Source organism: Mustelus asterias, chromosome 15 (genome assembly GCF_964213995.1).
Source record: "Mustelus asterias chromosome 15, sMusAst1.hap1.1, whole genome shotgun sequence".
Classification (NCBI taxonomy): Eukaryota; Metazoa; Chordata; class Chondrichthyes; order Carcharhiniformes; family Triakidae; genus Mustelus; species Mustelus asterias.
Genome location: NC_135815.1, coordinates 55,527,613 through 55,552,286, shown reverse-complemented (window position 1 = coordinate 55,552,286; position 24,674 = coordinate 55,527,613). Strand labels below are relative to the sequence as shown.

At 39.3% G+C, this 24,674-nt stretch overlaps 1 protein-coding gene across 4 annotated transcripts in view; it reads right to left on the bottom strand.

The window, feature by feature from the left end:
• Nucleotides 1-282: 282 nt before the first annotated feature.
• The window catches only part of papolg (poly(A) polymerase gamma), a 48,706-nt gene continuing 24,314 nt past the window's right edge, over nucleotides 283-24,674 (bottom strand). For 3 of the 4 annotated variants that reach the window (XM_078229903.1, XM_078229904.1, XM_078229905.1), the window contains 16 exons: nucleotides 23,291-23,402; nucleotides 22,797-22,886; nucleotides 22,566-22,704; nucleotides 21,312-21,384; nucleotides 21,112-21,232; nucleotides 20,305-20,389; nucleotides 18,244-18,297; nucleotides 17,809-17,928; nucleotides 10,349-10,458; nucleotides 4,713-4,834; nucleotides 4,445-4,626; nucleotides 4,234-4,352; nucleotides 3,930-4,153; nucleotides 2,456-2,545; nucleotides 1,560-1,616; nucleotides 283-1,347 (listed from right to left, as the gene is read on the bottom strand). In XM_078229903.1, coding sequence (XP_078086029.1) covers nucleotides 1,249-1,347; nucleotides 1,560-1,616; nucleotides 2,456-2,545; nucleotides 3,930-4,153; nucleotides 4,234-4,352; nucleotides 4,445-4,626; nucleotides 4,713-4,834; nucleotides 10,349-10,458; nucleotides 17,809-17,928; nucleotides 18,244-18,297; nucleotides 20,305-20,389; nucleotides 21,112-21,232; nucleotides 21,312-21,384; nucleotides 22,566-22,704; nucleotides 22,797-22,886; nucleotides 23,291-23,402 — 1,797 coding nt within the window. In that variant the 3' untranslated portion in view covers nucleotides 283-1,248. Of the gene's footprint in view, nucleotides 1,348-1,559; nucleotides 1,617-2,455; nucleotides 2,546-3,929; nucleotides 4,154-4,233; nucleotides 4,353-4,444; nucleotides 4,627-4,712; nucleotides 4,835-10,348; nucleotides 10,459-17,808; nucleotides 17,929-18,243; nucleotides 18,298-20,304; nucleotides 20,390-21,111; nucleotides 21,233-21,311; nucleotides 21,385-22,561; nucleotides 22,705-22,796; nucleotides 22,887-23,290; nucleotides 23,403-24,674 lie in introns of those variants that run through there. The other variant, XM_078229906.1, reaches the window with a different exon arrangement.

Genomic DNA, 24,674 nt, shown 5'->3' with positions numbered 1-24,674 from the left:
AGTGTTTTAGTTCAGATTCTGAAGTCAAATTTCAGCATTCATGAGCGAACTCTTGGCCAATACTGCTGAATCTGGCTCTGAGTGCAGACTCAAGCCCAGTTTCTCACTGGTCTATGCTTGATGCTAGTTGCTATGATAATACAAGCAGAGAGTGTTAATGAAGATGGGGATTCAAATTTCAACCATCTAATTGGAAGGTTAACTCTCCACGGCAAGTTCAGTTATGACTAAAAAAAGCGTGCAATACACAAAACACATACTAACTTTTTAAATATTTTTTTTACTCTTTGAAGTTTTTTTTATATACAGTAAATACAAAAATATTCTTTCAAATACATATGGATTTTAGGCCTACAAAACAATCAACTGGATGCACTGGAGAATGTAAATCAGTGACAATGAAGTTACAGCAGAAAAACCAGACATTTTTAGGCAATTAATAAACTTTTCATTCTGCTTTGTAGACATTTATATGCAGTGCTACACACTCACACACACACATGCGCGCACACATACTAGAAAAATCAACAGACTTGTCATTGGCCATTAGAAAAACAATTGCCTGTAAATGCTTTCCTGAATAGTGATGCAATTTAACCTCAAAACCCTATACCAAAAACTAAAATAGACTACATATTTTTTGTTTTTTTGTTATTTACACAAAACAATGGTGGTGGTGGGGGAGGAGTGGTTAACATAAAAATACATCACAGGACAAGTTTTTTTGTGTTATTTTACAATTATTAAAATTACATATCAGCCTTCAGAAAAGAACTGTGAATTCAATACTGATTTTTTTTTCAATAAAAGGCTGTTTACAAGTATTTACACACATACAATGCATAATTCAGGGCAGAGACAAATGTGTCCGGGGCACTGGTTGATCTACTAGGCCAGAAGCCACTCCATCCATTTAAGGCTTTGATTTTTTCCTCCCTCCTTTCTCATTTTCTAAAAAAAGGCCTCAGGTTTATGGACATTGGTTAACCAGTAGTCAGTCACCAGTACATATATACTTTGAAGAAGTGTAAACCAAAACATACTTCTGGTGCTTCTAGCATCTGGTCTGCAAAACGTATAGTGGAGTAGATTCGTCCAACCCACCTTCTGGCTTCAACACCAAGTCAGGGTAACAATTACATAGAAGTGCTCCACTTTACACATCAGGGTAAATTTTAACAAAACACAACTGACATGCTTGAATGGTTTAAGAATTACAAATTACATTTACCTGACAAGATAGAGTTGCTACCGATTAAGGGTTAGTCTGATGGAATTTTTAATGACACGTATGCTACTCGTGGGAACTGGAGATGATGCATCTGGAAGCTCCTTGCTAGGTAGTCTCTGTAAAAATAAAAGCAGCACCAAAACAAGGACAGAAAGAAGCATGTTAAATTGCATTTGTTAAATATGAGTTCTAGAAGTACAAGAGGTTTTTAAACTTAAGAGTGAAAAATCATTTTAGTTCCTTAAAGAATCTTCAGAAAGTTTTGAGTGCAGGCATTTACTCGGAGAATCATCGTTTCCTGTGAAGAAAGAGATTTAATGGGTAGTACCTGTGATCTTGTATCAATTGTTGGAATAGGCATGGATTTCACTTCTCCGTGGTTGTCCTGTTACATACAGACAACAATTTAATCAATTGAAGCAAAACTAATTTCAGATAGGTGAAACCCCTCCCCCCGCTATATAAAACTTGCAAATTTAATTAACTTTTGTTTCCATTCACTTTGACAGTTTTAAAACAATTTACTACATTCAATGTCCTGATACTATTACTTGAAATGACAAACAATTGAACCAGACATTGTAAGGGATATCCACTGATGCATCCGGGGTACTCCAGCTATTTGTTGCATCACTCAGATTGGTGTCAGCTGTGACAACAGGTTAAATGCTGAAGCACAACAAATATTTCCCTATAGGGGAAGAGAGCAGCAGAAAAATGTGCACATGATAGTGAAATTAAACAAAGCTGCAAACATGTTTTCTTTTATACCTTGTGCAATAATTTGTAGTCTAGAACATTATGGTACAGACTGTAAAATGCAGCATATAAAGCAAGATTACAAGAGCAACATCTTGCATAAACTTCCATGCAGAAGACATACCATTTCTACAGCTATTGTGAATGGACACATTAACACTTCATCATTGCTCCTGTCAACAAGTACTGTCTTCAGGAATATTCTACCCAGGCAGGATGTTGAATATATATTCCAATTATTTCAAATATTTAATTAAAATTAACTATTAACATTGAATTGAGCAATGATAAACCAGGGAGGGAACCTTACAGTTGTGTAGAGAACTACAGATAAATGACCTGATATTTACTGACAGGTTCCCAGTTTAAGGGTAAAGCTGTGCAGTCTTAGATGCAAGTGAATGGTCCCTTTTAACCAGTAAGAAATGAACACCCTTGTCAGCCTTCAGCTGTAGTTACCACTACCTGTCCATCTTTCTGAGGTGGCTGTCCATCCTCTTCATTTGATGAATAAGGTTGTTTAAAAGCTGAATCATCTGGCTCAGTGGCACACATCTGGAAGGACAGGAAAGAAAAACATTGAAACAACATTCCAACATTAATGCAATAAATGTTTAAATTTAATCTACAACTCGATTAAAATATGTAACATTTAAAAAGCCCGACAGTGCCAATACTAACTGTGGCTCTTGGCCTCTTTTAAGGGTTTTGTTTTAAAATATTCTTGCAATATGCAAATTACAAATAAAACTGTAGCCTCCATCAAGCTTCTACTCAAAGAGAATGAACTTTATTGACAGAAACTGCTTTGCAATCCATAGTAGTGGATATATTTTCCATTATCTATGAGGCCCAGGCAGGAGTGCTAACAGAACATACACCACTTGCCATTTGGTTGCAAAAAACACCATGCATGACAAATCAGTAGCTCGGGCTTAATATCTCCTCTCCATCATTGAAGACTATTTAGAGAATGCACTTCAACTTGAACCAAAAACGTGCAGGTTAGCTGGATTGGCCATGCTAACTTGCCCCTTATTGTGATAGTCGGGGGACTAGCTAGGGTAAATGCATGGGATTATGGGATAGGGCCTGGGGTGGAATTGTGGTCGGTGCAGGCTTGATGGGCTAAATGGCCTCCTTCTGCACTGTAGGATTCTATAAACTTGAGTTTACTTTGAGTGCACGCGCAATAACTCTCACTTTAAAATTCTATGACTGAGAACGGCAAGAGCAGTAATGTCATGGGAACATCACCACCTCAAAGTGAGGCGATATGTTAACGTAGACATGCATAGTCATTGGGTCAATATCCTGGAATTCCTTAATCAGCAGCATTACAGGAACATTTCTGCCCAGAGAGTTGCAGCTGTTCAAAATTAGGTCCATATCCAGATTCTGAAGGAAACAGGGATGGGCGATAAATAAGGCCTTTCCAGCATGGACACGTATTGAAAACAAATAAACAAAATGTTTAAGTGACACTTGCCTACCATTTGTGATTTAATTTGCATTTACGTCTTTATACAACAATTACTGCCCCAAATACATGAATCAATAGCATTGCCTGAAAGACCAATGCTCTTATCTCTAACTTAAGTGTCAATCTGGTAGCAATAAACCACACTTCAATGTGGGGCTCAACATAAATCACTTAATTTAAGAGCACTTTGCTTGCTACAAACTTTCAATGAACATAGCAGTCATTAGAAATAACTCAAAATGATACTGGTTTGGTAATCTCCAAATGTGGAAAGTGAGGAAGGGAGGAAGCGGGGACATAAAACAATTTCGACAATTCTTTTTGATTTGTAAAAAGAACATTCCTCCATGCAAATGTTAAAAGTTGGCAGTAAATTACTGCAATTTAATCAAAAGGCAAATAAATGTGACAGACTACTGTTAGTTTCTGCATAAACTAAACCCTACTGGTATTTACCAATGGGAGGTCTTTAAGCCGTTTTGGAGATTCTTCCAAAGTAGGTGAATGAGGTCTTTTCGATGAAGAGCTGTTTGGACTAGGATTTAGCTTGGTCCCATTTGGTAGTGGCTGGTTACATGGAGGAGATGTCAAACGAGGAATTACACTACGCCCAACAACAGTGGGAATGGTACAGAGTGCTTGAGAAGGAGTGGGATTTGTAGTGGAAATCACATCGTTCTCTGCAAAGAAAGGTTTAGAGTTAACATCTGTGAAGTCACAACATGTAGTCTTGCAAATCAGTTATGATAAGTTCACATACTTGCACAAATAGCAGGTCCAGACTTTGCTTGGCCAAGCTGTGTTTCTGGAGAAGCACTCTCATTAGCCATTAGTTTCGTTGTATCTGAAAATTGCACTTTTCCAGGTGAAATACTGTTTCTAATAAAGAAAAATGGAATATCTTCAGTGCCATAACTTTGCAACATCGAATACCAATATACCCAACATGTTCCGCATCAAGTCTCACATACATTTGCAAGTCCTCTGTTCCCATAATATTTGATGTAGAAGATTTTTGTAACAATGCAGGTGAACCAAGAGGCGTGCCAACATCAGTATCCCTCGAACTATCCAAAGGGCTTCCTTCCAAAGAAGTGCGATTTAGATTACCAACATTTCCAGAAGAGTTCCGATTAATGTCAGGAATACTTTGCTGGAAGGCAAACAGAAAGGGACTTTTTAAAAAAAACACAAAAAGGTAAAATGTTAAATAAATTCAATGCCGTGCTCCACATTTACCTTCTTTCTTTTCTGTAGTATTTCAGCTGGTAAATACTGATGGAGCTGCTTCTTTTTGACATGCGTAGCTTCAATTCTCATTTTCTCCTTCAGCATATTAATGTTGTTGGCTTGTCTGTATACTGCAATATAAACCAGAATTGTTTCCAGGCAAGAGCAAAAGGCAAGTAAAAAGAAGTAATTTGTTGTGTTTAATTATACAATATTTAAACAATGATGACATTGCAGTATAGTGATTTCACTTAGAAAGAAATTCTAGCAGTGTACTGCAGATTTAAGCCTCTGTCCAGAGTCCTGTTTTTGTGATTACTATGCAATTCTGATATTACAAAGTGGAAAACAGTCTAATTCCAGAAATAAAAACAAAGTGTTGGGAAAACTCAGCAGGATTAGCAGCATCTGTGGAGAGAGAAACAGGGAGTTAATGTTGAGTCCAATAATTCCAGGCAGTCTTAGGCAAATTTACATTCTCGATGTTACGAAGTGCTGTTCAAATTGGCACACTGCATTTTTGATACCGTAAACGTGTATTTTCCCATAATGTCCAGTTTTTTTTAAAAGTTAAAGTTTATTTATTAGTTACAAGTAAGGCTTACATTGACACTGCAATGAAGTTACTGTGAAACTCTCCTGGTCGCTACACTCTGGCACCTATTCGGGTCAATGCACCTAACCAGCACGTCTTTCAGACTGTGGGAGGAAACCGGAGCACCCAGAGGAAACCCACGCTTACACGGGGAGAAAGTGCAAACTCCACACAGACAGTGACCCAAGCCGGGAATCAAACCCAGGTCCCTGGTGCTGTGAGGCAGTGCTAACCACTGTGCCATCCTGTATTAATCAAGGGTATTCCTCATGTTGAATTTGGGATGCAATCCTTTACAACAACTGATAGAATCAGTGATGGTATTTTAATTTCAGTCCCTCTGCATTCTTCACTTTGCACTATGCTTTCAATCTGGACTTCTAAATCCAACAACCCAAAAACAGCAAAAGACAACTTTCCACTAACTCTTCAACTCATTGCTGCAGTAATAACCTCATTGAAAAAGAAGAAAAACAGATGGACCAGACTGATGCAAATCAGTACATAAAAAACATTTAGAAATATGAAAGCTATGCTACTGATAATTTAACCTCTACTTTGTCTACATCAGTTTACGAATGGATATTGAAGCCATCAGCTTGTAAAGAAAACTATCCAATCTTAGATGCTATTCCTTTCAATAACTGAAAAAAAAAAGAGTTAAACTACTCCATTTCAAAATGTACCTTTCCCAACATGGAGACATAGGAGCGGCACAGTGGCTAGCACTGTTGCCTCCACATCAGCCTCACATATAGTCAGGGACCTGGGTTCGATTCTCGTCCGAGGTCAGTAAAACCTCCCAGCAAGGATATTGGTCTCGGCCCCATTGAGGCACAAACTGTCCACCTCGCCCAGAACCAGTTCCATGCCCCTACCTCCTACACGATCTCTCCAGTCATGCATTCATCAGCTCTAACCTTCTATTTCTATGCGCACCAGAACATGTCTGTGCAGTTTTCATGTTCTCTCAGTGTCTGTGTGGGCTTCTTCTGGATGCTCCGGTTTACTCCCACCAACTAAGATGTGTTGGTTGGTACATTCGCCATGCTAAATTCTCCCTCAATGTACCCGAACAGGTGCCGGAGTGTGGAAACTAGGGGATTTTTACAGTAACGTCATTGCAGTGTTCATGTAAGCTTACTTGTGACACTAACAATTAAAATTCAAACTCAGAAGTACCACAATGCTCGTTATTGAGCAAGTCAAATCTTGATGGTTATATGCCAGAGCAAGAGCAAAACTTGCACCTTAAATCAGAATCAATCCATAACATCCACACAGAATGCCACCAGCAAGCTATTGCACACCACATTTGCCTAGTTACTGGTATTTTATTCAGCAAATTCTGTCTACGGTCCCCAGCTATACACCTTGTAAGGGAATCTTTAATGCAGAACTAGCCATTGACATGCTGCGCAAGTACGAATAAGACATTCAGAATCTGCTGTTAGTTGGGACTTTTTTATAATTTGTCTCATTGTGTTTCCTGCAGGTACCAATATTTCATAAGTATGGTCTCCAGCTGCTTTGCCATTTTAAACATCAAAATGTTAATCAGAAATAAAAACTGAAAATGCTGGAAACATGCAGCAGGTCAGGCAGCAACTGTGGAAAAATAATTAGTCTTTCAGGACCAAAGGTATGGTGGTGGGAAAGAAACAAGGAAACAAAAAAGATGCACCTTGGAGGTGTGCTACTTCTGAAAGTAAGCACAAGAGAAAAACTAAAACACTAAAGAAACAGAAACAAAAAAGGGGGAACAGTCTGAAATTGTCAAATTCAATGTCAAGTCCAAAAGGCTATAAAGTGCCTTAATAAAAGAATCTCAAGCTTGTGTTGAGATTCACTGGAATAGTGTAGCAGGCCAAGGACAGAGATGCCCGTGTGAGAGCAAGGTGAAGAATTAAAATGACAGGCCAATGGGAATTTGAGGTTATGCTTACAGACTGAATGGAGGTGTTGCAAAGCAGTTACCCACCTTGTGTTTCTACCCAGTGTATTTCAGATTTCCAACATCCGCAGTATTGTTTTTCAAAATTTTACCAGTTCCTGCTTTATTGCCATTGCTCCAATGTTACTCCAATCACTGATGTGATCATGAATTCCTCATACCCAGCTTTTGATTATAAATAATTTCTTCTATTGTGGTCAATCGACAACAAAACCAGCAAACCTCCCAGCAAGGATATTGGTCTCGGCCCCATTGAGGCACAAACTGTCCACCTCGCCCAGAACCAGTTCCATGCCCCTACCTCCTACACGATCTCTCCAGTCATGCATTCATCAGCTCTAACCTTCTATTTCTATGCGCACCAGAACATGGCACTGGTAGTAATCCGAAGATTACTACCTCTGATGTCCTGCTTTAGTGTCTTACCCAGCTCCCCAAAATCTGCCTCAGGACCTCACTACCCTTTCGACTCTTGTTGGTATCAATGTGAACCATGACCTCTGGCTGTTCAGTCTCAAGAATGCCATCAGCCACTCTGTGATATCCTTGGCTCTGGCACCAGGGAGGCAAACATACCACCCTTGAGTCACATCTACAGCTGCAGAAACACCTGCCTGTTTCCCTATCAAATAACCACCATTTTTCCACATCCACTCTTCTTCTTTCCTGCATGTGAAGCTGAGCCACCCATGGTGCCCTCAACTTAGTTCTTGCTGCACTTGAGGAAACATTGCTCCCATTGGTTTCCAAAATAGAAAACCTGTTATTGAGTGAGGTAGACTCACACAGCGGACTCTTGCACTACCTGCCTGGTCCTTCTAGGCTCTGCTGGTTACCACTTCCCTCTCTGCCTGCATGCTCCCAACCTGTGGTGTAACCACCTTTGTAAACATGCTGGTCACGTGACCCTCAGTGACTCCGGCTGCTGCTTTAGTTTCAAAACCTCGAGTTCTAGTTTCTGCACATGCTTGTCTGTGGTATATAAACTGAGCAAAACTCCCATATGCCACAGGATGGGCATTCCACATGGCTGAGCTGCCCTGCCATTACTTAAGCTTGCTTTGGGACAGTTTAATATAACTGGAGACTAGAAAGTAGATTTACCTCGCCAATCAGCTCCTTCTCCTGTGCCTATAAATTGGTTACTTAAGGGTTAAATAAAACTTGTACATTTCTCTACAATCCAGCGATTTACACAAGTGTTAATTACTTTTTCAATTAATAAACTCTATTATCCAATAAGCTTTACCGCTGCTACTATAAAAAGCTTATTAATAAAATCTTAGTTACCAATAAATTGTACTAATTCTTAAAAGATAAATGAGCAAAATATTCACCAACCACATAACTGATTCCCCAAGATGCCACACTTTATTTTCTCAGAATATACTTAGTCTCAGACAAGATCTTAATTGTTCTTGTTGAGCAAGCCTGTAAAATTTAACATGGCTACTGATCCTCTCATTATCCTCCAATGCACTACATAATTGTACTTTGGACTGTGTTGAAGAATCAAAGCTTTCTTGCCATCACTAACAGGCTAATTTGCTTTCATACAAGATTCCCTCCTACATAAAGTATTGTGTCTCGGTTTCAGCGCAGCATCCTGGTTTGAAATTTTTTATCAGATCGAAAAAAAAGGTACTTTGCATCACTATTAGACACCTAAATAGTTATACAAAGCACGTTAGACCCAAATTAGGCTTCTCTTTCACTCATTACCAGCTTTAACAAATACTCTCACGCTAGATTTAAATCAGAAATGAAATTCTGAGTACGAAGGAAAAATAAATGCCTTTCACTTCAAAAGTATATGATAAAACTATAAAAGTGAATTTTATAGAGGAAGAAATTCAAATCTTTGCCCTGCAAAACAACCCAGAAGATCGCATTTCTACCACTGATTGCAAAGCAAATAACCTGAACAATGCAGCTTGTAGCTTGAGATTGGTCAGGTCTCTTTACTTTGGATTCTCTCAAAATAGTCCAGACTTATAACAAACGTTTTCAAACAGAGCAGCTCTGGAATACATAATCTACAAAAGACACCACATCAAAGCCTGCCTGCAGAATTCAAACATAGCAGTTCTTGTGCAAGCCAAATGTTTGAATTTAAAGTAAAGTTTATTTATTAATCACAAGTAGGCATACATTAACATTGCAATGAAATTACTGTGAAAATCCTCTAGTCACCACATTCTGGTGCCTGTTTGGGTACACGGAGGGAGAATTTAGCATGGCCATTGCACCAAACCAGCACGTCATTGGTACTGCGAGTGGAAACCGGAGTACCCGGAGGAAATCCATGCAGACATGGGGAGAGCATGCAGACTCCACACAGTTACCCAAGCCGGAAATTGAACCCAGGTCCGACTAAGAGACATCAGTGCTAACCACTGTCACCCCGTGCAAGATGAGGACATAGTTATGGGTATAAATTAGAAATTGAGAGATGAGAAAGTGATTAATTGTAAGAAACAGGAGTAACTAATTGCATGTCTGCAGTTGGTGATAAAGATGGGAGATGATAAATTGTGACAAAACCCTTGGATTGGAGAACATTGGGAAAACAGAGGACTGTCAAGTTGTCTTGAATGCTGTAAAATGGAGTTTGACAGAACTCCAGTGCAAGACATTTTGAACCGCATCTTTTTGCACAAAATCACGAGGTGTATAAAAATAGGTTGACATGGAGCTATCCACAACCAGTGTGCTGCAAAACAGACCATTAGCTATTTTCCTTCTATGAAAGAAAAACAGATGATAAAAATATGAAATGTGGACATTGGGAGCATTACAGCAAGAGAAAAGAGTCTGAAATTACTTCTTGGAGGGAATAGTATATCAGATAAAATGTAATATAGTTACTGGAGAATGAGTGGATAGCATAATGCAAATTTCAGGAGTTTAACTAGAAAGACACCAAGGATTCGAGTCAGAAAATACAAACAAGTGTACAAATTCTAGCTGCAGTTTTTAAAAAGGTGCCAAAATTAGTCCATTGCACTCTATTTTTGCATGGGTACCACAAATCTGCTAATTACGTGATACAAAGACACTAGTGAGCAGTTCAAAATGAATGAATAACCTTTTTACCTGTATCAGTGAATAACTGAATATCTTGGGTCAGATCAATGTTTACACTTTCTGCATTTTCCACCTTCTTAAAAATGATTCCAATAAACCAGATGGTAATATAATCATCCCTAAAGGGGGAGAAAAAACAACCTTTCAGAAGGTATTTAAATTATCGGTGGTGTTATTTCAATATGTTTAAAAAGGTAAGACATTTGGGCCAGATTTTGCAATCAGCTGCAAAATGATGGCATTTGTCACTCAACTGGAAGAAACCTCAAAGGTTTAGCAGAATCTGAGATGCGATTTTCACGTTTCAAATCGTAAATTTCATTCTACCATCAGCTCAGAATCCAGCAACAGTAATGCCATCTAGAGGCTGAACAACCAGTTTGAAGAGTTTTCAAAGACAGAACAGTACAGGAGGCATCATGTTTGTGCAGACTCAAACTTTCCAGCTCTTACTCCATTGCCTGTAGGTTACAACAGCGATTCTCAAACACCTTTGGTTGAAGATCCCTTTTCAAATGAGTAATCATGGATGCCCATCTAAACGATATTATACAAAGAGTTTTGTAATAATGCAGTAAAGAAAAAAGGATTTACAACTTTAAAATGGCTGTACTTGCTTCTCAACCGAGTCTCTATCCCTGGTGTGGTATTTACCAATGATACTTGTAATTGCTTTCCATGCCAATTTTTCCACTGCAGGAGTTCCGCAGGTTAGTATCCAAGGCCCAACTATCTTCAGCTGCTGAATCAATGAATGATCTTTCCAGAGGTCAGAAGTGGGGATGTTCGCTGATGGCTGCACAATCTTCAGCACCATTTGCAACTCCTCAGATATTGAAGCAGTTCATGTCCATATGCAGCAAGACCAAGAGAGCATTCAGAATTGGGCTGACAAGTGAAAAGTAACATTTCCACCACATAAGAGCCAGACAATGATCATCTCCACCAGGAGAAAATCTAGCCAGCTCCTCATTACATTTTACCATTACCAAATCCCCATGTAACAACATCCTGCAGATTACTATTGACCAGAAACTGAACTGTACCAGCCATATAAATGCGCTACAAGAGAAGGTCAGAGACATTTAATTCTGCAGCGAGTAACTCATCTCCTGACTCCTTAAAACCTGTCCATCTACAAGGCACAAGTCAGCAGTGTGATGGAATACTCTCCACTTGCACTTGAATGAATGCAGCTCCAACACAAGAAGCTCAACACCATCCAGGACAAAGCAGCATGCTTGACTGGCACCTCATATGTCACCTTAAACATTCACTCCCTCCCCCACCGACATCTACAAAATGCACTGCAGCAGCACAACAAGAATCCTTCAACAGTCCAAATCCACATCCTGTATATCCTCAAAAGGATAAGGACAGCAGATGCAAAGGAACGCTACCACCTGCAAGTTCCCTTCCAAGCCGCACACCAGCTTGACTTGGAACGATATCATTGCTCCTTCACTGTCACTGGGTTAAAATCCTGGAACTCCCTTCTGAAGAGCACTGTGGGTGGACCTGCATCACATGGTCTGCAGAGGTTCAAAATGACAGCTCACCACCACTTTTATAAAGAATAATTAGGGATGGGCAGTAAACATTGGCCTAACCAGCAACACCCACGCGCCATGAAAGAATTGAATAAAAATCCTGGCTTTTAAAAATCAAGGCCTGATTTGTTTTGGTCTCTGGACATACGACTGAAGTTGTATGCTGGGACTCTGCAGAAATCCTGGTGTGTGAACTTCTTAGGAGGTATAAAAACTTATGAGCAATCCCCCTGTTGCCTGTGACCCTGCATGAATGTCTCTGACTGAAGCTAGAGTCAAAGACTTGGGACGGATTTCTGCCAATTTCCTTGATAGTTACCCAGGGAATGTTAAACCATTTAAAACCTGGTCTAGCACCCAGGCAACTTCACAATCAACAGCGTATCTACTTGCTCCATTCCCCAAACCCCACCCCTGGACCCAACTATCTCTGCCACCCAGCTCTCCAACCAATCCCTTGCCTTAGCAACAAACTCACACTCAAAAGACTGAATGTTTAAACCTACTGGAATAAGGCTGCTAAAGCCGTAAAGAGAGCATGCCTACCTTTCCCCCGACTCTACTACGTCCTGATGGAGTTCCCCAGCTGACGCTGAACATTTGGCATGAGATCAGGAAATCCCAGAATAAATGTGCAGCAGTGTCAGGTTGCGAATCTTCGCAAACAGCAGCAGTGCATACAGCATTACCACTGCTCAGAAGGTTCAGTCTCAAGCCTTAGAATACAATAATTATTGTACTTCAGAAAGCACTTGGATGAAGTTTGTACTGTTTAGCTTCTAGATAATTTAGATCTTCATTGTGAAGGATAACCTTTTCTTTAGATGCTTAGCGTCTGTTGACCTTTACACAAAGCCCAAATACATTACTCCAGCACCTATTTAAAAAAAACTGATGGATTGAGAGCAACCTCAACTGTAATTGGAATTTAGAAATTGAAGCTTGTCATTTTGCCCATAGTTAATAGGAATGCAACGGACAGGATTAATTTTCAGACTCAACCTGCTGATTGTGGCAGTATATGTAATTGATGTGGTTTACCCAATATTTTTGACATTTGCATCTGGATTGTTGTGCATCCACGATACCGTTTCCCTAAGCATTGGACCTTGAGTTTCCACTAGAGCTCCTTTTTTTTTTTAATAAAGGGACTCTCTTCCTACGATATCACTCTCACTTTGGTCCACACTGGTTGAGATTACTCACAATTTTGATCTCAGTTCTTGAGAATCTGTAGCGTACCATTCTTGTAACTCCTTGTCATCAACTTCAGTATGACTAACCTGCATTAGCAATTTTAGTTCCAAAGTGAATGAATAATAAGTGTATGACACAAGTACACCGTTTTAAGTTTTAGAACCACATCATGAATATGAACCAGTGGGGTTACTTACTATAAGATATAACTTGTTGATTTGATTCAGTCACATTAGTATACAGCAAAAAGTATTGTTTCTTGCGCGCTATACAGACAAAGCACATTGTTCATAGAGAAGGAAAGCAGAAAGTACAGAATGTAGTGTTATAGCCATAGCTAGGGTGTAGAGAAAGATCAACTGAATGCAAGGTAGGTCCATTCAAAAGTCAGATGGCAGCAGAAAAGAAGCTGTTTTTAAGTCGGTTGGTGCGTGTCCTCAGATTTGTGTAACTTTTTCCCGACAGAAGGTGGAAGAGGGTATGTTTGGGGTGGGTGGGGTCCTTAATTATGTTGGCTGTTTTTCCGAGGCAGCGAGAAGTGTAGACAGCATCAGTGGGTGGGAGGCTGGTCTGAATGAGAGACTGGGCTTCGTTCACAACTCGAGTTTCTTGCGGTTTTGGACAGAACAGGAGCCATACCAAGCTGTGATACACCATAGAAAGTATTCTTTCTGGTTGTATCTGTAAAAGTTGGTGGTAGTGGACATGCCAAATTTCCTTAGTCTCCTGAGAAAGTAGAGGAGTTGGTGGGCTTTAACTATCAAGTTGGCATGAAGGGACCAGGACAGATTGTTGGTGATCTGGACACCTAAAAACCTGAAGCTCTCGACTCTTTCTACTTCGTCCCCGTTGATGTAGACAGGGAGATATCCTCCACGACGCTTTCTGAAGTCGATGACTATTTCCTTTGTTTTGTTGACATCGAGGGAGAGATTGTCGTCGTCATACCAGTTCACCAGATTCTCTCTCTCCTGTACTCCGTCTCTTCATTGTTCAAGATCCAACCCACTATGGTGGTGTCACGGTGGTGAGTTGGAGCGGAATTTGGCCACACAGTCATAGGTGTATAAGGAGTATAGTAAAGGGCCGAGGACAACCTTGTGGGGCACTGGTGTTGAGGATGATTGTGGAGACGTTGTTTTTGCCTATTCGTACTGATTGCAGATTGTGGGTTAGGAAGTTCGGGATTCAGTCGCAGAGGGAGAAGCTGAGTCCTAGGCCACAGAGTTTGAAGATGAGTTTTGTAGGGATAATGGTGTTGAAGGCGGAGCTATAGTTGACAAATAGGAGTCTGATATGGCTGTCTTTGTTATCTAGGTGTTCCAGGATTGTGTGTAGGGCCAGGGAGATGGTGTCTGCTATGGACCTGTTGTGGCGGTAGGCTAACTGTAATGGATCTAGGCAATCTGGGAGGCCACAATTGATTTGTGCTATGACTAACCTTTCGAGGTGCTTCATAATGATGGATGTCAGAGCCACAGGATAATAGTACTTAAGGCATGCCGTCGAGCTTTTGTTTGGTACCAGGGTGATGGGCATCTTCTTGAAGCAGATAGGGACCTCAGATTGTTGAGGAGAGGGATTGAAGATATCTGTGAATACCCCTGCCAGCTGGTCCGTGAAGGATTGGAGTGCTCATCTGGGTACTCCATCCAGGCTAGTCGCTTTCCATGGGTTGACCTTTGGGAACGCTGCTCTGACATCTGCAATGGTGACCTCAGATACAGGTTCGTCCGAGGCTTCCGGGGTGGAGGGCATGCTCTCGCTGGCCTCTTGTTCAAAATGGGCGTAGAATGCATTGAGCTCATTGAGGGGCTGCATTGGTGCCGGCGATTTTTACATGCCTTCATTTTGTAGACTTTGCCATAGTCGGTAGCTGTCCGTGTGGCTAGCCTGGGACTCTAGCTTGGTCCGGTGATGTCTTTTGGCATCTCTGATGGATCTCCTTAGATCATATCTGGCTTGTGCACTACTTGATGAAAATGATAATTTTAAACTACCTAGCACTTGATTGAAGGGCTCATTTTAAATTACCTGCAAGCTCAACTTCCTAAAATGTTAAAACACTGCTACTTATTGCAAGTTATGACCAATGCTACCTTCCAATATAGAATTTCTAAACTACAAATGGAGTCAAACAGTTGTCGGAGAAGTTCTGCAAACTAGCAGCATGTTGAAATAGCTGATAAGTCAGAAATTAATTGAAGAATCCCAACTGGTATCCTCTTCTCCATTCCCACCCATAAATGCAAGTGACTGAAGATATATAGCTTTAGTTATTCCTGTCTAGCACTTCTGCCTGCAACTAATGGCAAGAAAGGTGGTAAATTCACATTTAAAAAATATTTTTTAAAAAAAGGAAAAAACAAACACACGAGGAATTTGGATGATCAGGCCAAAGCAAACCTAGAACATTTAGAAAATTAACTAAGAATCAAATGAAACTTGTAACAGGGTGATCTTTATCTTACATCCCTGGAGTGCTGAGGGATATTTTTCTACATTAAAAGGGTGCCAGCAAACACATTTTCAAATGTATTTTTAAAAATACATACTTGTGACACTACTGTGTCTTTAGGAAATGTATTTGGGCCATGTTTTTTGATCAGGATCCGTTTTACCGGTTTGTACCTTCAGCAATTATGTGGAGAATGCAACAACTAATGGCGGCACAGTAGCACAGTGGTTAGCACTGCTGCTTCACAGCTCCAGGGACCTGGGTTCGATTCCTGGCTTGGGTCACTGTGTGTGTGGAGTTTGCACATTCTCCTCACGTCTGCATGGGTTTCCTCCCACAGTCCAAAGATGTGCGGGTTAGGTTGATTGGCCGTGCTAAAATTGCCCCTTAGTGTCCTGAGAGGTGTAGGTTAGAGGGATTAGTGGGAAATATGTAGGGATATGGGGGTAGGGCCTGGGTGGCATTGTGGTCGGTGCAGACTCGATGGGCCAAATGGCCTCTTTCTGCACTGTAGGGTTTCTATGATTCTATGAACTAATTTCATCAGGTAACTACAAAAGTTGAAATCTGCAAATTAACCATGCGTTTAATTGAAAATAGAATGGTCTCCTCCACTTTGATTTTATATGTAAAATTTAACACCAAAAATCATCCCCACTTATAGTGATCTAGGAAATTGGATCAGGAATTGGCTAGCGGATAGGAAACAGAGGGTGGTGGTTGATAGTAAATATTCATCATGGAGTGCGGTTACAAGTGGTGTACCTCAGGGATCTGTTTTGGGGCCACTGCTGTTTGTAATATTTATTAATGATCTGGATGAGGGTATAGTTGGGTGGATTAGCAAATTTGCTGATGACACCAAAGTCGGTGGTGTGGTAGACAGTGAGGAAGGGTGTCGTAGTTTGCAGGAAGACTTAGACAGGTTGCAAAGTTGGGCCGAGAGGTGGCGGATGGAGTTTAATGCGGAGAAGTGTGAGGTAATTCACTTTGGTAGGAATAACAGATGTGTTGAGTATAGGGCTAACGGGAGGACTTTGAATAGTGTGGAGGAGCAGAGGGATCTAGGTGTATGTGTGCATAGATCCCTGAAAGTTGGGAATCAAGTAGATAAGGTTGTTAAGAAGGCATATGGTGTCTTGGCGTTTATTGGTAGGGGGATTGAATTTAGGAGTCGTAGCGTTATGTTGCAACTGTACACAACTCTGGTGCGGCCGCACTTGGAGTACTGTGTGCAGTTCTGGTCCCCACATTACAGGAAGGATGTGGAGGCTTTGGAGAGGGTGCAGAGGAGGTTTACCAGGATGTTGCCTGGTATGGAGGGGAGATCCTATGAGGAGAGGCTGAGGGATTTGGGATTGTTTTCGCTGGAAAGGCGGCGGCTAAGAGGGGATCTTATTGAAACATATAAGATGATTAGAGGTTTAGATAGGGTGGATAGTGATAGCCTTTTTCCTCTGATGGAGAAATCCAGCACGAGGGGGCATGGCTTTAAATTGAGGGGGGGTAGTTATAGAACCGATGTCAGGGGTAGGTTCTTTACCTAGAGGGTGGTGAGGGATTGGAATGCCCTGCCAGCATCAGTAGTAAATGCGCCTAGTTTGGGGGCGTTTAAGAGATCCGTAGATAGGTTCATGGACGAAAAGAAATTGGTTTAGGTTGGAGGGTCACAGTTTTTTTTTTTAACTGGTCGGTGCAACATCGTGGGCCGAAGGGCCTGTTCTGCGCTGTAATGTTCTATGTTCTATAACTACAGAAGCCAATGTGATTAAGGGTATAATAGAGGCATTTCAAATTTAAATTGGCAAGAGTTATGCTAATTGTGTTATATTCTAACTACATTCTTAAATAAACTTTGTTTTGATAAAAACCTTCTAATGGGTCAATTGAATCATACCTGTAGTAGTCATCCTAATGCCAAAAATCATAAAAAGTAAGGGTCCAGGCTAATTTCATAATATACTTTGAAGTTTCTGATCTGGTCCATTACACTTGTCTATGAAAATTGGAGGATACCAGTTACATTGGCACCTACAATTTAGTTTAAGTATTGGAATGCTGCAACTGAATTGATGATTAAACCCTAATATCTGGGATAAGTCCACGTATGCAATGTATCATGGTATCTGGTTTAAAACAATGTATCATATTGAGAATATTTCCTAAAAGTAGTACACAAAAGCCATAGACGAGTTTAATTAACTCATCTATTTCAAACAGTCATACATGAGCTCCATCCAATTTTAATGTAAAGTCCAACTTACAGATTGTGATGTTCCTTTAAGCCAGGAAAAGACTGTGGGTTTACATGGGCAAGAGTAATGTAATCATTTCGCTCAAGGTTGCCAACAAGCACACGGATTTTTGATTCAACAAGGCCAACCCTAAAATAAAAACATTTTTAGTTTAGGAATCAACCAAGAAACAAAATTTTAGTAGAATACACAGTACAGAAACAGGATGTTCAGCCCAACTAATCCATTACCAGTTTTTAGGTTGCATCCGAGTTTCCTCTTGTTCACTCCCACAAAACACTATCTTTATCAAAACTTTTCACATTTTGAAAGACTTTTATTAGGTCACCACTCAGCCTTCTCTTTTCAAGAGAAGGACTGAGCCAGATTACCTTTCCAATCGGAATGACCTTACTGTTCTGGCATTAGCCGTACAAATCTTTTTTAAAAAACCAGAATATTTACCATTCTAAGTGATGATCTTCAGTGGATGCACTTGCTGTTAATACGATGTAGTGCCTATAAACAAATAAGAAAGGTTTTAATATCCTCTAGTCAGTTGAGAACCTCAAAGGAATACTTCAGAATATAACTGTAAAACTACCTCATTATGAAGTATTAATTGTGTAGTGGGCTTAGCCATACTATAAATCATACTCACTGAAAGGGTGAACAATTACACAAGTTTAAAAATCACATAAGTTGCTAAATTCAGTCACACAGAGAAAGCTATGAAAAAAACCACAGGTCTTGATCAAAGCAGACCCAAGAGTCAGGGACCATAAAACTCCATTACAAGGGAGGCCTCAGTCACACAGACCTCCACTGAATTATGTGCAGCTGCAGCTTGTCAGTGTCTAACAAGATACAATGGGATAGGGGAGTTGATATACCACTGGTTAGAAATATCACTGTCACAATCGTGTCTATAATTAGGTGGATGTGCACAAGTTGCAATTGGACATTTATACCCTTATGTTATGCAAAATGTAAACCCAATCGATAGTTGAATGGATATAGGTAACTTCTATGCAAATGTCCATCTGATTGGTACATGCTAATTACTTGTAATTGAATTTGGAAGTATATCTGTCTGTGTGAAGCTGTATCCAGAGCTCTGGATTGCACCGCCAGATTTCTTGCTAGCTCGTAGAAATAAAGGCCGATTTTAAAACTCTGAAATTCTTTATCTGGTCACTTAAAGGCAGCTGAGCAAAGAGCCCCACAAGAATAACAAAAAAAAATTGAAAGATGTTATCCAGCAGTGGAGTGAAATGATTGTGAGCCGTGTCATATGATTTTCAAAATTAAGTCACTAATTGACATATTAAACATGCTCCAATTTACCACACAAAATGGGCAAGCATTAGATTGTTAATGAGCACACAAACATATTTTGGCAGCTTGGCCTCAAGTAAAAAGATGGCTTCTCAAATTGAAATTCGAGTCAAAAGAAAAAGCACAAGCCTGGTCCAATTTATACAACTGTCTTAAAGTGAATAGCATCTTAAAGAGAAGCCGTCCCTCTCTGGCACAGTGCCTCAAATTTTAGTAGCCAGTCTTTAAAGTCTGATCCAGCTTAGTTTTGAAAGAATAAATGGAGACGGTAATCTTCTGTTTCTCAATGGAAGCCAATCTTATTCCTCGTTTATGAAAATAATAGAGAAAGTATTTTCTGATGGTGAAATCTATATACTGTTCCAATCCCTCTGGAGACCAAAAACTTTGGAAAGAATTCCCAAATTACCCCAATAGAAGGAACTGATGGACAAGGTTTTACTTTATTTTTTTTTACTGCAACAGGCAAATCCAAAATCAATGCAAATCAAATGCCTGTTAAACAGACAAACGATATTTGAATGGAAATGATGGTTTCTACAAAGTGCAGAGTTCATCACAATGCACAGATAAAAGCAAATTACTGTGAATGTTGAAAAAAAAGCCCGAAGATGCTGGAAAATTTCAGCAAGTCTGACAGTATTTGCAGAATATAGCTAACATTTAGAGTCTGAATTTAAATAGCTGTGAAATAACTATGATGCTCCCTATAAAATTAGGGCAGTGTCAATCCTTTTGTTAGGAACCAAACAAATCACAAATGAGGATGGCTACCCATACTAGCAGTGGATCCATTCACAAAATACACCCAATAGGACCGAGCTGGAGATAACAAGTGCTGGATATAGACATGCACATTTTCAACAGTCCAGCTGTGACAATGACATGAATAAATGAGTATCAACATTATACATGAATACAACAGCTTACCAACAAAACTGAAGTAATTAAACTGTAGAGAGTTCTCAGCTGGCATGACATCATCATGGCAAGCAAGTTTCAGATATTCCCTAATCAGTGTTGTATTGCAATTCAAGTTTATTAATACATAATAGGTTTTAAAATCCAACCAATGCTTTTCATACATTTTTCTGAATTGGAATAAGTCTCTCCAGAAACAGGTTGAAATAGAACAACAGTACTGTAATAGAACTATGTAGGCTACATTATGAAAGACTATATACTTACTTATATTTTTGGAAGAAGTTAGGTGGTTCAAAGAGTTTAGACCAGTCTGTCTTGCCTTGCAGTATTTCATCAGTAATAGCAAGACCTGAACATGCAAAACCAAATCATTGTGGATTTGGGTTAAAAATCACACCTTCAGCGCATAAAACAAAGCATTTTAAAAGCATAAAACTGTAGATTTAACTTGTGGAATTTTGTTTTAAGACAGATAGCCAATGGCACTAAATTGGACAATTCAGAGCTCAACAGCCTTTGGGAATTAAGAAGTCCTACGTCTGACTATAGGAACCAAAGATATGTATGGGAAACCACAAGTCAATTATTATTCATTAAAAATGTGTTTTTTGGAGAAGGAATTAAATATCTTAACTTTGGACCAAGTTTTTAAAGTGGGCGTTAGAACATATGAAAGAAGTTAACAAAATTCTTTACTTTGGTGATAGTTGAAATAAAAGGGAACATAAGAGGCAAGCCACTGAAAATAAGAAATATTGTTGCAAAGGGATCGAGGGCGAATTGTAGATAGTGCTATTTTTAAAGATGTAATTTATGTTTTATAGTAATAGCTTACTTAAAGCAACATTTTATGAACATATGGAATGTTATTGAGATACTATACAAATAGTATTTCTGCCAAAAGTTACAAATGATCAAGTCTTTTTAAAACAAAAACACCAACTTTTTAGATTATGGTTTATTTAGACAGGGTGTGAACATAACGATCTGGTCGCCTATAGGAAACTAGCAACCAATAACAAAAAATAAAAATTCTGCTAAACTATAAAGTATACTTAAAAAAAGTTTAACCTTGCTTGAATTCTTCTATCATTATTGTTCGAGTTGATGAGGACACGTTGAATGTGGAATTTTGCTGTGGGTAGGCAGGAGTTATTATTGGCATCAAATGGTATCTGTCAGATGGGTTTACCTGTAGAACAAATGTCATAAGCAACAATATATAACAAACATCAAATCAGATTAGCATTCTGTATTGTGCTCAGTCATACCCGTGGATCCCAAACTGGCAGATTCAAGTTACTATCCTCTGGTTGTTTAAGCAACACCGGGTTTGGCCATTCCCTGAAAACAAAAAAGCCAAAATTTTCAGGACAACTAAATGTTTATTTGACTGCATCAATCTAACAGCAAAACAACAAAAATACAACACTACCTTAGCTTCAAAGCTAACCTAACAGTAATGTTTCTAACAATTCATAATGCAATTACCAGCGTGCAGTCAGAAAGTAACCAACTGGGCAACATAAAGAGGATATCAAACCAAGATTCTCTGCTTAAAAGAATACTTTGTGTAAACAAATTTTTAAGATTAAAGGCATTTTAATTTATTCCAATTAGGTTCAAAATTTCTTTGGAAGTCCGAGAAAGCCCAACGTGCTTGCTAAGATCAAGCATGATATTATGCTGGGAATACCACGTGAACCCAAGTGGTTTGAGACTGCCTTCGCCAGAGTACCTCTCAACTCAGATCACTTCAGGATGTGCAAATTTAGAAAAGTTGGTCTGGTTTTATACCAGGTCCTAAGGATTTCAGTTCCACGATAAAGCAACAATTTTTAGACCAAATGAAGGGTGGTTTATTTGAAATGTTAAAGGACAATACAAATGTGTGTAGTGGAGTACAGTTTTTCAGTGTTGCAGTAAAAAGTTTTGTCCTTTTCATATATGAGCATCTTTATAGTTATAGTACATTAGAACAAAACAAGAAAGCTGATTTCTATGCAAGCTTTTAGTATCAGTATTACTGGTGGACATTACCCAAGTTTCTATGGTCAACTGCATACATTAAATTATCACTACTTTTGGACAACAGTTGTGATTTTAAACCATTACAGCATTTGTTGTACCATAGACTTTCTGGAACCCTGGCTTTGATACATTCTGAAAGAAATGTGGTCATACAGGGAAATTGAACTATTTTAAAAAATGGAATAAAAAAAGTGTTGGAAATACTCAGCAGATCTGGCAGAATGTGAAGAGGGGACCAGTGATAACGTTTATAGTCAAACATGACTCTTCAATTCTTTAGACAAGTCATTCTCAACTGCAAATGTTAACTGTTCCCTTTGCCACAGATCCTGCGAGGCCCACTGAATATCTCCAGCACCTGCAGTATTTTGTTTTTACTTAACGTATATTTGAAAAAGTTTGTACAATTCATCCTCTTTAAAATAGAACTTCCATGGTTATGTTTTTCCAGTTCGGTAGAAAGTTATTGCAAGTTCCAAATAGTTTCAACTTACCACTTGGAAAAGACTAGAAAAAACTTGTGGACTAAAGTAGATGCAACTGCATTAGGATATAACTGACAGGTTCTTGCTACTAGCATGGCCCATGAAACACCACCAAGGAATCCAAGCATATTAGAGTATATTCCACGCCCTAGAACAGATTTTTACAACAGCATTCAGCATTTTTTTTCTTTTAACACCTGCTTAAAGATTAGTTTGTAAATTAAAGTATCTGCTACTTACTTTTTGCCCATAGTTTAATGGCTCTAAGAGTTAACCTGAAATTCTCTTTATTTGGCACCAAGTGAAGAATTTCATCCGTAACTCTGCAACCTATCAGAAATGAAATTTTATAAGTGGAGCAAAAGGCAATTCTCACTAAAAACAGTAATGACCATAGTCTAGTATTGGACTATCTGATCCAAAATTTACACCAAGTCATTGTTGTTCCCATGTATAACATTTGAAAACAAGTCGAAGTATTTTGTAACTAACTACAATACTTTCAAGCTGGATATTTTAACCGCTTATGATTTACAGGTTATCCTGATGGGAACTCTCATTTAAGCCTTCCTGGTTTAAATTACATTCAATGACTTGTACTAGTTAATTTCAGAAATAGTAAACAAGAACCAAAATATTAATCTGTACACTAAGCAAAAACAGGCAGAAGAAAAAGATCCATTAGTTTGAACACTGAAAAGTAACATTGAAGAACAAGTAAACAGTTTGCATACCATTCAAACTTCGTATACATCGAATGTTGAGGTTTTTCAGATGAGAATCATCTCTGAGGTCCAAATTGTCCGGAATGGTTTGCAAAGCCAGCCTAGCAAATACAAGATCAATCTGAAAGACAGTTAAAAAGAGGTACATCACCAAAGCAAATGTTTTGTAATTGTGTTCAGAAGAATTTTGCTGAAAACTTGGAATTAGTTAATCTAACCGATTTTTTTCTAGAAATACCAGTGTACATAATGATTTTTTAAAAAAAATTATTTGTTTACAGCATATGGGCATCTCTGCCGAGGCCAAGATCCCTAATTGCACTTGGAAAAAGTGGTGACAAGCTGCCTTCTTGAACCTCGACAGGCCATGGTGTGTAGGCATCCCCAATGCTCTTAAGAAGGGTGTTCCAGGATTTTGATCCAGTGAACAGCAATATAGGTTCTAAGTCAGAATGGTGTGTGGTTTGGAAGAAAACTTGCAGTTGGTGGTATTCCCATATCCTTCTAGGTTGCGGATTTGGAAGTTGCTGTCAAAGAAGCCTTAATGAGTTGCTGCAGTGCAACTTACAGATGGTACACACTGATGCCACTGTATGTCGGAGGGAGTGAATGCTGAAGGTGATGTATGGGGTGCCAAACAGGCAGTTTTGTGATGAATGGTGTCGAGCTTCAAGTGTTATTGGTGCTGCGCTCATCCAAGCAAGTACAAGTACTACTGACTCGTATCTTGCAGGTGTTTGATATTGAAATAATTTATACATTATAAAATAACACGCAGCTCGAAACTTGCTTTCCTATATGTGCCTTTATTTCAATGAATTTTATGTCCCATCTTTTGTTTTTTTTAAAAAAAAGCAATGTAAAAACATAGCTTGCTGCTATATTCCCTGCAACCTAAAGAACAGATGTCGGGTAGAGAAAGTGCAGAGATCCATAATCTAGCTGACAAGCACGACGTGCAAGGTTTCTTTAGTGTAGTAAAGACCACCTACAGCCCAGCACCCGAAGCCTCACCCTACTGCTAACCAACAGAAGAGTGCTCATCAAGAACAGCGACCTGCTAGAAAAAGCACGTCAAAGATTTCCTTAACAAAGACTGCGCCTTCAACACAAGTGTCCTCGATTCCATCGTTCAGCATGCTACCCACTGCCATTTCAGCACAACACCTATCCGGCACACGACAGAGCAAGTAATCCGATAGCTAAAGAACAAGACATCAGAAACACAAACATGGGATTGAGGGTGATTTAGTGGTTTGGATCAGGAATTGGCTAGCTGGAAGAAAACAGAGGGTGGTGGTTGATGGGAAATATTCATCCTGGAGTTCAGTTATTAGTGGTGTACCGCAAGGATCTGTTTTGGGGCCACTGCTGTTTGTCATTTTTATTAATG